This window comes from Kockiozyma suomiensis (genome assembly GCF_038497685.1).
Source record: "Kockiozyma suomiensis strain NRRL Y-17356 unplaced genomic scaffold V2V93scaffold_4, whole genome shotgun sequence".
NCBI lineage: Eukaryota > Fungi > Ascomycota > Lipomycetes > Lipomycetales > Lipomycetaceae > Kockiozyma > Kockiozyma suomiensis.
In genome coordinates, this window is record NW_027117667.1 from 226,907 (window position 1) to 241,851 (window position 14,945).

Genomic DNA, 14,945 nt, shown 5'->3' on the forward strand with positions numbered 1-14,945 from the left:
CAAATATCCTCCTAAATCTTACATGAGCTGGGATTTTCCTCATCGCCTCCTTGTTCATACAACCGGCAACACATCAATCAATTCTCATCTTCATCACTCCATATTTTTCTACTAGCTCAGCAAAACTACAGAAGAAGAATCACATATTTATTTAATGTCTAAATACTGGTGCAAGCCATGCAAAACAGTAAGCAGACTGATCATAATTTTCAAGAAAATCACAAAAATGTAATTGAAAAAAAGATAGCTAACAAATTTTACAATTTTAGTTTGTTCTCGATACAAAACTCGGGAAATCTCAGCATGAATCCTCAGTTCGTCATAAATCGTCTATGGACAGAACTCTACGAGAGCTAAATAGGTCGAAAATTCAAGTGCAGCGGAATGAACGCGAAGCAAAGCGGATATTAAATCAGATCGACAAAGCAGTCAGTGGCGAAAGTGGATCACCGACGTCGACTAACTCATCGAATAGCACAGCATCAATTAAAGCAAGCAGTAAGCCTATCACATCTGTTTCGGTACAAAAGTCCTCAACGACAGCAAAGCCAACGAGTAAACCGGTGCCGCTGTCTTTCTTCAATGGCAGCAATAAACCTGGAATATCAAGCAAAACTGCAACAGGATCCAAGCCAAAACCAAAAGTTTTAGGAATGCTTCCAGATGGAGTTCCTATACAACCAATGTCTGGAGCTCAGGCAAAGACGAACGTTAATCGAATCACAAAACCGCAAAGTAAAAGTAGCAGCGGGTTTAAAGGGCTCAACACGGCATTTTCCAAAACAGTTTAAGCTGCTTTTTTTTTTCACAAAGTATACGGGTCGAATGAATTTGGAGTTTGTTGTGTGGGATGATGCTATTTTTTGGAATATCTTTGGACGATTTGATTTTGATAACAATATACTATACTTTTTGAATGCGAAATAATAAATGAAAAAAAACTCCAAATATGCTGATTTTCCGAGAAGTTGAATACTCTCTGGACTCCCTGACATTCCTATTCAATCCATCAAATCAATATTTCGGTCTAGAATAAGTTTGACAATACTCCAGTTATCTACGTCTGGAAAATCCATGGCCATAATCCCACATCGTCCCTTACTACTAATCAGCGCCTGTCCTACGGCAGACAACACACCAGCCGCTATCTGCTTAGGCCAGCAACCTGGATGCCAGAAATTAGCTGCTGTTGTGAAATTAAGAAATAAAGTATTGTTATCCATTGAGCCTGCCCTGGTGATGTGTTGTTGGACGTACTGCGTTTTATCTTTATACCCCGCCGGCGTTAAAACCTCGCAGTAATCCTGCACAGCTAGTACGGTACCGTCGACGACATCTTCTCCAGTTGTGTTATATCGCCATGATGTAGCTGGGAATCCAAAGTGAAATTGCCGATGATCTGGACAGTCAAAGCGGCGAAATAGAATGATTTTACCACGAGCTTCGCCTAGTAACGGCATCCGTGACTCTAAAAACCATTTACTTTCGTGCCCTCTTATGTACGCGCCCCACAGCGAATCTGATAATTCATACCGAGACCGCGCAAATGGGCCTTCGTGTTTTAAAGACATGATCACTGTCTCTTGCGGGTGAGCATCAAGAAAGTCGTACACGGTACGCAACACTCTGCTAAACGATATAGAGCTATAAATACAGACCGGAAAGGCATCATGCACAACTACTAAGCTGTGCCGGCTACCTGTAATGCAGTAGTTGAGATATGGTTTGGAAAGACGGATATCGAGAAAGCGGACTCCGTTTTCAAGTTGCTGTTTAACTGTTGCATTTTGGCAACGTACAGAAGGTACTATATCAACATATGAGAATTGCAATCTAATAATCAAAAAGAAGACCACGACATACGCGAAGTGTAATGGGCACATGAGTTATGAGTGCCAGGAATCGAAAGAGCTGCGACTGGTAACTTATCCGGAAAACAAGACATCCAGTCTGAAGGAACCAGAGAAGAACGACTAGCCACCATAATCGTTCGTTACTGTAAATTAAATAATACAAGACTTGAGAAGACGAGAGTATGTAGAGGGTATTGACTGGAGGGTGGCGCTCGACGTTTTCAAAATTGTTGACAATCCTCAAAGATGTAGACCCGAAACTCCGCACAAAATTAAAGTTTATATATACGGTTAGGGTAAAGCCCATTCAGAATTTGGCTGAACCTCGGTGAAGTAACTTTATGAGCTTTCATACACTATATACAAATATTTAGATCAGAAGATGGCCTGAAAAACAACCACAAACTACTCCTTGCGGGTGCGCATTCTGTGCTCGGCAATAACACCTTTCAAACACCTCTCAAATGACTCCTTTTCTTCTTCAATAGCTTTAGCACACGCTGCCCACCTAATCTTACAATCTCCGTCAACAATATACAAGTAACCCGTATATCTGTTAATCTGGCCAATTGCACTACTAAGTTGATCAGGTAATGGCTGAGCGTAGAAGAAGAGGTCATGTTGAGTTTTTGGAAGACGTCGTCTAGTTCTGAATGCAAAAAATTTTGAAATCCAGCGATTGACTGGGCGGTCAAGGACGGTGATATCAATAATTTGATAGCCTAGTGCTGGGTCTGGCTCGGCAGATGCCTTTCCCGGGGAGTCAAAGTATGAGTTGACGTGATTTTCACCCGATAGAGAGGTGTATATCTTGACGACGGAGACTTTGTCTTTCAACACCGAAGTGGAGTCTTTGATTTTTGAAGAGACAAGTGTGCTTCCTTGAAAGTTGGGCATGTAGAAGGATTTGTCTGCTCTAAAAAACATTTGTGGCGCCTTCCATTCTTTACCGGCGGTACTACGATACTCGTGCATATCCGTAAAATAAGACTCAGACATCTGTCCGATACTAAGCAATCACAGTGTTAGAATCTTTACTCCTCAAACAATATGAAAACTCCTCTCCAAAAAATAAAAAGATACGCACAGTTCTTTGCGTCGTTCAATGTTTTTCTCATAGCTAACAAAATCAGCGCGCTTCTGGGCAAATGTTCGCTTGTCCTTCGGAGAATTATCAGCTGGCTTTGGCGGAGAATTCACACCGATTGGTCGAACAAGATACTGAACTCCGTACTCTTTTAGTCGTTTCGCCTTTTCCTTAGACGCATCAAGGTTTTTTTTCGAGGCGACGATAAATTGGCCGAACGCGCTACCGGATTTGCGCTGTGGAGGCGGTAGCTGTGTTTGTTTAGACTGTTTAAATGAGTCGGAAGAAGTAGTTGACTTTGGAGGAGCCTTTTTTGTTTCAAGAGCTAGTAGCAAAGGAGTGATGGAGAATGATCTGGAGAACGAGGTGTTAAACGAATATCTTCGCCGCACGAGGGTGCTGAGTCGCGGGCCCGGGATGCAAGGCTTAAGGCATGCCATTGTCCATAAGCAAAATCAAGATATTGAGCGTGGTTATTTGGGTACAGAGTACATTGGCAGAAGCGATTCTCTGATAATAAGCTTGAGAAGGTTTTAGTTTGTGAGGTAACTGCCGACGGCAAAGAGAAAACCTCGAAACAGACGAGCCGCACGATGTTCAGGTCAGCTCGGCAGAATGAAAGCTGTGCTAAGTTACCATGCAGCAGTTCGACCATTGTACGGAGTGGAGACCGCTTACAGCGAATAGTAAAAAAGTCATGGATGCAATTGGAACTGCGTGTTGTTGCCTGGCTGTCAAGGGTTGAGATTCATATACTTTTGCATGCTGCTGCAGGTGCTAAAGCATCAGTTCTTAAGTAGTTGGACATACTCGAAAAGATGGCTTGTGTCTGAGACTGATGCGGCACTGAAGTGTGAAGGCTTTTGTTTTATCTTTATATCACTACTAGCATCATCATTTTATCAGAATCAGGTTCTCGTGAAAAAGATGCAGAGAAAGCTTATTACATTTTCTATACAGCACATTGAGTGTTGCACTTAGTTGTACACTGTGGAGTATCATGTTTTCTCTTTTCATGAGACAAAAGAGCATCAGACTTGCACTTACTAGTATCCAATTCACAGTCGACTGTAATAATTACAATAGGGGGACGAGCATCATCCGAGTTTACTATGGCAGCCTGCCGATTTAGTCTTGCCGCTCCTTCTCTATACTACGCCATCATCTGTTTGCCTGTTCGTCGTCATAATCTAATCTGACGTTTATGATTTAGAAAATTCCTGTATTCTATGTATACCTGTATTTTTGATCTGTGCTGAATAACTCTCTGCGTTGTGGTATATTCCGTCGCCTTGCTCCCATGCTCAATCCTCTCTCCTCGCTTTGAATCATTGTTCCGGCGTCAACCGTTCTGTGTGAGATCTTTATTTCTTTGACTTTTGTGTGCACCTACCGTTTTTTAGAATTAGTTTATTATCAATGGCCATAATGGTTTGTCTGGTTTCTATTGGTGCTATGTCCAGAGGTCAGAACTAAACAATCTCTTGATTTTAAATGCAGGAAATAAGTAAATGCAGGAAATGGGATTCTCTCAAAACTAATATTAAACTTCAATTTTGAATAAATAAAAAAAGGTACAAGCAAAATTAAGAGAATATAGACCAACTAACTAATCTGGCTGAGTCAAATAATGAGAAAAGAAAAAGAGAGCGTATTACTTATCAGAAAAGAAAGGAAATTATATGGTATTTTCATCTAGTAAAGCAATCTTGCCGCTACATACATGACGATAGAAAAAACAAACAAACAAAAATAGCATAAAGATAGCCAATACTGAAATAACATGGGAACAAAAAATAAATAAATACAAAGAATCGCTTGTGTGTGGTGATAAAACATCCAAGATATGTAAAATGTTGAAAACTGAAAAAAGTCTTTGCGTTAACGAGAGCAAAACGAAATATATATCCCTAGCAAATAAAGAAAAAAAAAGCTTATTGTACTTTTAAAAGATAAAAAATATAGTAGAGAAAACCAAAAAAAAAACTTGAAGCGAAGAGAAATAAAAAGGAAGCACCGAATGCATTTTTTTGATCCAAACGCGCGAAAAAAAAGATATTTAACATCTCTATTCATTCAATATTGCGTCTGTCCCATGAATATTGAATGAAAAAAATGGGGAGATCCTACTAGCCAATGTCTCCCCGTTCTCTCTCATCAAAAATTCCGTCGAGAAATAATGTAACGAAATCTATGCATATTTATAGTCATCTTAATCAACTTTACTCTGAAGCCGCAGTAGCAGCAGTAACAGGAACAGGCGACGACTCATGAGAAGGCACACCAAACGACTCATCGTCTTCCTCTCGACCAGCAGCAACTCTTTCTTCAGGCTTGAGCACAAATTGCTGCCAATAATAACGGGAACGGACTTTCTGACCGACAATCTCAACATTAGGTGCTTGCCGGCATGCGTCGATGAGCACGTTCATATCGCCATTTGTCAAGCTCTTGAGGCGGTTGAAGCCTGCAAGGAGAGAAAGTGGGACAAGGCCCTTGCTGTTCATGTTCTTTCGTAAAAACATATCCTTGCAGAGGTTATCAAGAGAGAAATAGTAATCACTATATAAATCATTAGCATATTGCAAAATTTGAAAATTAAATCTACACATACACTTGAGAAACAACCATGTTAACCGGCTCATACGCATACCCAGGTAGCATTGGAGCCACAAACGGAGCCTGATATCCAAAAAGTACAGCAGCGGCGGCAGCAGCGCCATAATCCTGCTGAGGCGGGTAAAATTGTCGTGTAAGTGGCTGGAAGGGAGTGACATTCGCAGCCGATGATCTCCGGAACTGGTATCCGTTACCGTTGTTATGGTGATTCGCATTGCCGTGTTGCTGTTGCTGTTGCTGGTATCCGTAATGCTGCTGTTGCTGTTGCTGTTGCTGTTGCTGTTGCTGCGCAAAATGGGGATTCGAATGACTTGAGCGCGGTGAATGGCCGCGCGGGGTACCATTGGCGTTGTGAGATGGTTTAGTATACTGGCCTTGCTGCTGGCCTGAGACTGGCGTAGCTTGTTGTCCATTGGAAGGATTGCTTCCGTTGAAAAACTCTCGTGGCGGTCTATTGACTGCCTGTCCATTTGCATGCGGGAATGTCCGCTGTGGACGCGAAGTCTTGTTATTTTGAGGAACACCCTTTTGGCCAGGAGGAAAATGCTGCTGGTTGGTATTTTGAGGATAGAAAGGTTGGCCAGTGGAAGATGGAGTAGTTGACGCTGGTTCGGAGGCATTCTGCTCAGCCGTAACAGTAGAGGCAGTAGCAGAGTCAGTAGAAGTGGAAGCAGCTTCAGTTCCAGTCGACTGAGGGGTACTATCCGCGGCGGTTGAAGAATCAGCAGCATCTTTGCCAGCTACACGCTCGGCTTTAAAATCATCCTTGTCCTTTGCCACATCCTTCCTCTCATGCTTCTTGTGGGCCTTGTCAGATGCAGCAGCACCAGATGAATTGCTTTGTCGCTTTTCGGAAGATCCGTTGGCAGCACCGGAGTTCTTCTGCTTGTTTCCGCGAGAGTAGTTCTTGTTGCCACGGGTTGAGTTGGAGTCGTCGCCTCCCTCGTTCACAGTAGAGCCCGATCTGCCTCCGCTGTTGTTATTCGAGCGGGGGTTGAATGGCTTGTTACTCCTACTTGACTTTGGCTGTCCGATAATAGCCGGGGTATATGGAACCCATTTTTCTTTACCTAAATGAGAAAAAAATATTAGACTTAACTTTTAACAAAGAGACAGTATCCTAGATAAAGACATACCTTGACGCTTAGCTGCCTTTGCAGAGTTCTCCTTCTTTTCCGACTGATCATCCTCAGGAGCGGCAGGCCAAACCTTAGAGTCAAGATCTACTGAGCCAGACTTTTGCTTCCTCTCTCCTACTGATAGTTCAGCCGGCGTAGGCTCCGCTTCGAGAACAAGAGCAAGCGGCTTAGGCGAGGAGTCTTGTTTGAGTTTCCAAACATTGACCTTCGGAGGTGGAGCAGGAGTGAGGCTGGGTTTGGATGAGGTAGGTGCGACAGTCTCGATCGATGATATCGAGTCGCTGGCCGCGGATGAGGATGCAGACGAAGTAGATGTCGTGCTAGTGCCGTTTGCTGCCGACGAGTTATGGGCAGTAGAGGTTTCGGAAGACTGTGGAGCTGTGCTATCCGTATTTCTTTCGATTGGCTTGCCGTTCGATATTGAGTCGGCACCAGACGATTCAGCAGAGGGAGTAGAAGCCGTCACAGCATCATTTGCCAGAGCACCTGTTGATAACAAAGAAGAAGTAGACGATTCGTCCTTGGTAGTAGAAGACGTGTGTCGCGATGAAAGCTTAGCTCCGGCCGCTAAGGCATAGGAAGGCGGGGAATTGGTCACCGCTGATGGCATTATGGAGAAAAAAACTGGGTATGAAAAAAAACCAAGAATTGAAAAATTTATAGGTGACTCCTCACAGATCAGCCAAAGATGGAAGTTGATCTGACGGCTGAGAACAAGAGCGCGAAGAGTTTCTGGCGGAGATCAGAGAGCTCGCGACTTTGACGAGGGCCGAAGCACGCAAGACGCGGAAGTAGTGACTGCCAGGCGAGCAGCAGGCGACAGAGCACGAATGCGAGTCAAATTAGAGATGATGAAAAATAATACGGCGATCGGCAAGAGCAGAAGAAATGCGGCCGAGACTGGGAAGACGAAATAGGTCGATCGTCCGGCTAGGCGGAGAGAAAGGATTATGCGGAAGACGAAACGGGAAGGAGTAGTTGCGACGCGAAAGCAGGCTAGAATCGCAAGATAGTTGAAAATTGAGTAAAAATCAACTATAGCAATAAACAAACTATGCGCACGCAGCAAAAGAGTAAGGTGAAGCGGAGGAGAAGAGAGAGATGGGGATTTTTGAGGGGATGCGAGAACGAGTAAGAGAAAAAAAATTAGTTCTGAGAGAGTGCTCAACTCTGGCGCGGGCCGCTCAGAGTGTACACTCTCTCTCGCGGACAAGGAGCGCCAGTGACTCGCTGTGACCTTGTGTTGTGTGCTACTGTATCGGTCACTTATAGTCACGTGTAGTTTGTGACCTCTGTCTAAATTGGACACACTAATTGTGGACGCGCACGGCTAACTGGGTAGAAAGCGCAGGATATACGGCATATACGTGACTAGTCCTAGGTCTTGGGCACTCTCGCATTGAATTACTGGCCACGCGCCCGAATCACGGCAACAAAGTCAGTTTCAGGGCCTTGTCGCGTCGTTAAGTGACGGCGAACCTGAGCTGCGCTGAAGAGGGTGAGTAGAGCCCATGCGAACGAAGCAGAATCGCGGAAAGGGCTGCCCCGGACAGCGACAGGCTGAACGAGAGCTACATGGTGGCGCTCTCTTAGTTAGCTGCAGTCGGCTACCTGCGTAAACCTGCTCGGCTTTCGTAGAACCCCCGCTAGGCAGCAGGCCAGCGCCAAAATACTTTGACTCTTTGGTTTTGCATCTCTAGTTGTTGTTCGTTGGCCAGGTTGATGGGCGCACAGAAGGAGCGTCTGAAAGAGATATTTTCTATAGTGAGCTCGGTAGTCGTGCGCTTCACTAAATAGCTAAAACTTGGTTAAAGAAGCTCTTTCTCTGTATATCCGATGACAGTGCATTTTCTTGTAGTCCACGAGTAATCTGGGTCTATATTCTGCTGCTGGTAGCCAGTCGATTCGCCAGACTCGAGACATGCTCCAAACGAGCGTTTGAGATCGGCCGTGGTTGTCAGGCATGCAAAGTCACTAGTGACTGAATCGCTGTTGCAGAGAACGAGTTACAAAATGCTTGCGGAATTCGCTGCTTATTAGACTCGAAATACATGCTACAAGATAAATTAGATGCTCAATTGTCTTGCATATTGCTATATTTGCCATTATTCCTGCTGCCGTACCCACAATACCGCTTGTGAATAGTGCCAGTTTCGGCGTCTCTTTATTCACGAGCACAAGTCCCTCTGACACAATTGATACCGACTCATCCTTTTTGATTTTTTTTTTTGCATCAAATTTGTAGAACTTTGGGAGATTAGATAAATCCAACTATGGCTCTGGCAGATTCTGTTTTTCAATCTATTTTAGGTATACTGAGCAACTTTGCAGTTCTTCCTAGAGTCCTTGCTCATTGGTCGCTTTAACGTCACTTCCTGCGCCAGCTCTTTATACAACGCTGCTATCGAATTTTTCCCAAAAAAAAAATGAGTGCCAACAAAAGAAAATCAATTATAATGACACAATGAATATTTATAATAGATATAAAAAAAAATTACAATCCGTAACTTCGATACCGGGAATCGAACCCGGATTTGCCCGGTGAAAGCGGACCGTGCTAACCGTTACACTATATCGAATTGTAATGTACAATAGTAAGCTCGAATCTATTATAAAGCTTTAAAAATTTGGCATAAATGCACATTGTAAATTTGATCTATACCTCGATATGCCAATCAGTAATACCGTTTAAAGCAACTATGTATGGTAGTAATTAGCTGTCCATCATTTTAGATACTGCATTGCGCTTTTTTGCATGATGAAATATAATTTTCCGTGGAATAACTGTGCTGATTTTTAGGTATTTTTATGACAATCAATTATACTGTCAATGCGCGGTTTTGTATTGCTTAATGGCTGTTAGAGCGAGCAGGTAACAAGAGTGTCGCGTCAGAATGAGACCAGTGAATGACTGCTAGGAATTCACACCACTTACAATTATGATATTACGATACGCTGAGATCCTGTTGCTCGTGTTTGAAAGTTTAGACCGTGAGCCATGCTATTTGGATTGCTGTAGTAACTTGATTTTGTGGAAGGGTTTGCGGATTGGAACTTGGCAGATAGAATAGTAGCGCGTGCCGCAGACATGATTTCGCCTATTGGAAATGCTGAAAGGTATTTACTATTCTCAAAAACGTAGGCATATATCAATGATACTTTATATGTAACTACAACAATATAACAACACTTGTAGACGCATATACTGCCAGAGACTGATTTATTCTAATTTAATATTCTGATGTAGGGGTGTTTACTGCCTAATCTTACGTCTTAATCTGCGCGTCTGAGTCTTTTAATATATATATGATATTCTTTAGATTTCTTCTATTTCTTTCAGGGAATTCCTTTTTTTTTCTCGCAGTGATTATAAAAATCATATCACTGAATTATCATATAAGCGTTACAGATTTTTCTATGTAGAATCAACTGCATTATGACTTCTCGGCAAAGCATTTGAACTTCGGTAGTAACGAAAATCATGTCATACATCCACAAGTCTTTCTAACTCTCGATCCGCGCTATGATTTATAGATAATTTGAAAAAATCGAACTATTTGTGTTTGCATAGCTAGGTGCGAACAGAGACCGAAATAATCGTCATATGGTAGACACATAATATCCAGCGCCAACTCTATATAAGCAAGGCTAAGCAGCATATAGAAGTAAACATTTTGAACGTTGCAAGGTTGCGCATATTAGGCAACAGCTAAGCCAGACTAACACGCCAGACTGAACCATGACCTAGAGAATGTTTTAAACGTATATGGATCATTTAATACATGTAAGAAGAAAATGCGCAATTGCATTTGCCGGTAATACATCTCGCAAATAAAAAAAGTTACATTCCTAAAACCAACTCAAGCTGTCAAAAAATAAAAAAAAAGCCGTCAAATAGCTCGCGTAATGAAAGTTTGGCAATACTGCATGTACTTTGGACACTAAGGAAATGAATTTTTTTATGCAATCAGTATGCAGCGAAAACTCAGAAGCAATGCAACGACGACGCGTACTTGACGCGTCGCGCTCCGCCATACACTACAATACGCGTAGCAGGCACGCGCCGCACAGCAGTTAACCAATTATGTTAAATAACGTTTCGGGAACAAAACGTTAAATATAGAAAGCTATATTTAACTGACTCGACACAGGAATCTGCCCAGACTTAAGTTTTTATTTTTTTCGAGGCGCGTGGCCAAGCGTGGTTATTTAGTGCAAGTCTAGTGATGCCACCCCTAAATGCCTAGTTTCTTGATAATTTGTCTCCGGTAAATGAGCTCTGTTTTTTTCTGCTATCATAATTCAGATATTCAATTCAGATACGATACAATATAGTTACAATACAAGATCTAGTTGAAAATCAGTTTGATATTAGTTCACCTCGACTTTTCAATTATAGTGCGACCAAGAATAAGTAAAATAGCCACAATGCTCCCGTTGATGTCGGATGTAACTAATCATCATTAACGACGGCATTTTTTACTCCATAGAAGCGGGTATGTATATAGATAGGGAGGTAAGTGAGCGAACCTTGTGAGCAAACGCCTAGCCTAATTGTAGACAATCTGATCTTCAAGATATGCTAATTTAATTCTGATTAGCCAAGAGCCAAAAATATTTATCATGCTTAGGAATTTAGGGAGCGGGAATTGTACAGGAAATCAAGTTGAGACAGATCAGCTGAATTTGGCACGCGCAGCGCCATTTCGTTACCTTGCTTGACATCCTGTATACAGTTTAGTGAAGTTATTTGAGAATGCATAAACACCTTTTCCTTGCTAATTATTGAATTTTTTTTAGCTTGCAGGCTAAACTTTGTGAGCATACTCAAATCTTCTTGATAGCATGTGAGAGACTCTTTTCAGAGATTTGATTCTTTATTTTAGCTGGGACCTTCAAAAGGCGGCTAGCATACTAGACTGGACCCCTGATCTAGAATGTCAGGCATGTCAAAGGGAGCACTGCTGAGACTTTTGTCCTCATATAGGGAGCAATGCCAGAGTATGAGACGAGTAAAATATGTGAGGAGCGTACTGTCTGCGTTGATGAGTTAGTCATAAGGTTTACTCTTTGCTTGACTCAATTGTTGCCGTGCGAAGGTTATAGAAATCTTATATAACCGAAAACAATATCATAACTATCGCACAGAATTATCACTGCGCAAGGAGCAGCAGTTATCTAATCAATAACAAACATTTTTATTTAATCTCGCGAAATTCTTATCGATTACCGCACAGACCATCGCAAACAGCGTACATCCCTCGATCCCGTTGCAAATCCCCTCGTGACAGAATGCACTCTCATACTTTTTCTTGATATTTGATTTTACTAGAGATTAACATTTAGACTAGCAACAGCGTCAGACGAGACTTGCAGATTTTAATTTGCCGCTCTCTAAACATACTGGTCTTGAGGCATTTCGTTGCTATGATTTGATAGACTGCATCTTTGTCTTTAACGCGATGCGAAAAGGAAGGTGAACTCAATTTAAACGATCATTATCACTAGAGATCGCAAATGATAACTTCTAAATGATGTTCAGTAATCAGACTCGCATCCGTCAGACTTTTGCAGAAATACATCGACAACTAGCAAAATGCACAGCAAAGCCAAACAAGGCTTTTTGGCAAAGAGCAGAAAGACAGTTTGCCGCTAAGTAGGCATGCAACCTAGTGAAAAGTAAAAATGAAAATCCGATCTGTTTTCAAATTCTGAATGTCATGAAGGACTGGAATTTTTTTCGGCCCAGCCACCATTTCAATTGGTTTTGTTGGCTTGTTTGCGTCAAAGCTTACATGCAGCTTTGCAGACTCACTCGCAAGCTGTTTAGTGGACAGGTAGCAAGAGACGTAGATAGATAGGGGGTGGTGCAATCTACTGCATACAATGCTTATCGCTCAAGGTAAAAAAAGAATGATCCAATATATCAGAATATTAGTCATGCTAACACAAAGGGCAGCGCTGTAATACGCGATCGTCTGCTGCAATGAGAGAATCAGAATCAGTGCTGGTAGATGGATAAAGGAAAGACATAGGCAAGATAAGGTGCGGCTCGGCCAGCCTAAGAATTTTGAAATGTGTGGCATCAGGATATGACAAAAGCAAGCTCCGTCTTGTTTCCGCTGCACGCTTTCTCCAAGTCGATTCTTCTTTGCTAAACTCTAATATTATATCCAATATCTGCCGCATGATGCAGATATCACTTTATTGAATTGTTTATTATTATAATTCTATAGCTTTAGCTCTAAAAAGACAGAGATCAAGAGCCAATCTGCATGTGCTAACCTTCGCGATAAAGAACTGAGACCAAGTGTTATCAGAATTTTGCTTTCAGTATCCGGCTGTCAGTTGGAAACCAGAGGCGCGGAAGATACCGACTTTTGAAGAGCAGCAAGGTCTGATCGATTGGCCGCCTATGTAATATTTTTTCTAATCTGAGTTGAAACATTGCTAGACCGATTCAAGAAAAATAGGTACCACGTGTATTGACAGCTATCAGCTAGTTGTATGACATATCGAGATAAGATGTTAGATCAGAAAAGTTGAGTAGCGTAGGTTGAGAATTGATGGGCAGATAGCCAAATCACACAGATTAGGCACTCTCTGGGAAGCGCGTAAAGAGCAGCCAAAGAGCAGCGCAGAGCAAAGCAAGGCCTGTGGATTGCAAACCTTGATCTGGTTTGATCTGGACCAAGCGTTCGACACCTCTTAATCCGGAATTTGGCCATCAGCGCAATTTGTTTTGCAATGATTGGCGGATTACTGAGGGCTTCTTATCTTTGGTTTTATCTCTAAACTGCTGTTATAGGCTACGTATATACAGCACGCCGAGCATCTTTATGCGTCAACGGGGGGAAAATTAAGAGTATATTTATTTTTCTTTGTCTTCTTTATCGCATCGACGACTAGTCGCGATTGCCGATGGCAATAGTAGAACGGCCAAGTGAGGGTTAATTTGCCTCTATTATATTCATTTAGGTTGGGCTTGCATGTGAGATTAGGTAGCGATGAAGCGTGGTCGCTAATTGAAGTTTGTTTTAGTGATGGAAGCGGAAGTAGCTACTGAATGAATTGGGAGAGAGTGCTGCCGGCTTGAATTTCTCGAAGAGGCAGTTCGGAGCCGGAGCATAGGTTTGGTGGCTTTTGTGTCGACACACGCCGGAAAGGATTAACTTTGGGAAGGTGAGCGTTAATTAGTGACGTCGGGTCAGGACCATCTCATCTGTTTCGTCTGTCGCTGTCTGTATTGCTGATTTTGCTTTATAGACTGTTGCGATGATCCTGTGGAGGCGAAAAGGCCGATGAGAGTGCGTGAGGTGAAATCGCACAGACATGAAATTTAGGTCATTATCGGGCAGAACACAAGCGATAATTAGAAAAAAAGAAAGCCTTTTCAAAATTGTCAATGTGGACAGTAGCACTCCCCGCTCTTTCTTTAGTCATGCCCAGTTTTATGTAGTCTTCCATTTCGTCTTCGGACTCGCGCGTCAAATAGCCACTTCATCTGCGGCGGACTACATTAGAAAAGAGGGAAATTTTGAGGGAACAATTCAGTCTGCTTTCCTTTTATGATGCCTTTTTGCTCAACATGATGCAACTGCACAAAGGTAGATCTGCGCAGGAAAGCAGTAGGGTAATGAAATCTCCTTATGTCCGAGACTGCAATACGAAATGCAGCAGAGACATTGCGTTCATGATCCACAGTCGGTGGTGGCTAAACAAGTAGCTAGTAGTGTGTCTTATTTTAGTGAGCAGAGCAGCAAGAATAGCTAGCCAGCCCTAGGGCATTTATATTCTATCTTCTCACAACTGGTCCACTCCTCTGGTTTTTTTTGTGAAACTCAGATCAAAGCGAGGAGATAATTTACTGATGACGATTGTAAGATTTTCGATGCATATATGAACTAAACGAGAGAGTTAGATTGCTGCTAGCGAGAGCAGGTGCGATCATGCTTTCGGAAAGAAGCCGCTCCTGATTTACTGAAGTAAGTGAATGAGTTAGAGGAAGAGTGAGAGAAAAGGCGTTAGTTAGGCAGCAGACAATGCTCTGTCTGCTAAGCGCTCCAGCTGCAACGGTTACCGTTTCTCGTTTCCCCTTGTAACAGCAGAATTAAGTTGAGAAACTCCGAGAAGACACATGCCCATTTACTGCAGTGAAAGAAGAAGAAAGGCACGCGATGAGGCGGTGAGTTGATAGTTATATATAGCAAAGATGGGTCTTGTTCTATAATGCAAATGTAGTAGTAC

General features: G+C 42.4%; 4 protein-coding genes and 1 non-coding gene across 5 annotated transcripts; 1 reads left to right on the forward strand and 4 right to left on the reverse strand.

The window, feature by feature from the left end:
* The first annotated feature begins 49 nt into the window (after positions 1-49).
* V2V93DRAFT_366267 (uncharacterized protein) lies at positions 50-942 on the forward strand. Its single transcript, XM_066909286.1, has 2 exons — positions 50-187; positions 270-942. Exons 1-2 carry the CDS (start codon positions 155-157, stop codon positions 789-791), a joined length of 555 nt encoding a protein of 184 aa, XP_066766883.1. The 5' UTR covers positions 50-154; the 3' UTR covers positions 792-942.
* On the reverse strand, positions 870-2,143 carry V2V93DRAFT_366269 (PLC-like phosphodiesterase). The gene is made up of 2 exons (XM_066909287.1): positions 1,864-2,143; positions 870-1,807 (listed from the first exon to the last, which is right to left on the reverse strand). The coding sequence occupies exons 1-2, from the start codon at positions 1,982-1,984 to the stop codon at positions 1,002-1,004; spliced, it is 927 nt and encodes a 308-aa protein (XP_066766884.1). The 5' UTR covers positions 1,985-2,143; the 3' UTR covers positions 870-1,001.
* Positions 2,144-3,472, reverse strand: V2V93DRAFT_366270 (ATP10 protein-domain-containing protein). The gene is made up of 2 exons (XM_066909288.1): positions 2,941-3,472; positions 2,144-2,862 (listed from the first exon to the last, which is right to left on the reverse strand). The coding sequence occupies exons 1-2, from the start codon at positions 3,378-3,380 to the stop codon at positions 2,259-2,261; spliced, it is 1,044 nt and encodes a 347-aa protein (XP_066766885.1). The 5' UTR covers positions 3,381-3,472; the 3' UTR covers positions 2,144-2,258.
* Positions 3,473-5,162: 1,690 nt separating this feature from the next.
* V2V93DRAFT_322649 (uncharacterized protein) lies at positions 5,163-7,308 on the reverse strand (the record flags this gene model as incomplete). The annotated part of the gene is made up of 3 exons (XM_066907415.1): positions 5,163-5,502; positions 5,555-6,629; positions 6,696-7,308. 3 exons carry the CDS (start codon positions 7,306-7,308, stop codon positions 5,163-5,165), a joined length of 2,028 nt encoding a protein of 675 aa, XP_066766886.1.
* A 1,897-nt stretch (positions 7,309-9,205) lies between these two features.
* V2V93DRAFT_t21 lies at positions 9,206-9,277 on the reverse strand. Its single transcript has one exon. It is a non-coding gene; the product is annotated as a tRNA-Glu (tRNA).
* Between the last annotated feature and the right edge of the window lie 5,668 nt (positions 9,278-14,945).

Bases quoted from the DNA above. Each gene is read 5' to 3' on its own strand.
- V2V93DRAFT_366267 (XM_066909286.1), top strand. From the start codon at position 155: ATGTCTAAATACTGGTGCAAGCCATGCAAAACA. The intron at 188-269 runs GTAAGCAGACTG...TTACAATTTTAG, and splicing joins GGTGCAAGCCATGCAAAACA to TTTGTTCTCGATACAAAACT.
- V2V93DRAFT_366269 (XM_066909287.1), bottom strand. From the start codon at position 1,984: ATGGTGGCTAGTCGTTCTTCTCTGGTTCCTTCAGACTGGATGTCTTGT. The intron at 1,808-1,863 runs GTATGTCGTGGT...ATGTTGATATAG, and splicing joins ATGTGCCCATTACACTTCGC to TACCTTCTGTACGTTGCCAA.
- V2V93DRAFT_366270 (XM_066909288.1), bottom strand. From the start codon at position 3,380: ATGGCATGCCTTAAGCCTTGCATCCCGGGCCCGCGACTCAGCACCCTC. The intron at 2,863-2,940 runs GTGCGTATCTTT...GTGATTGCTTAG, and splicing joins ATTGAACGACGCAAAGAACT to TATCGGACAGATGTCTGAGT.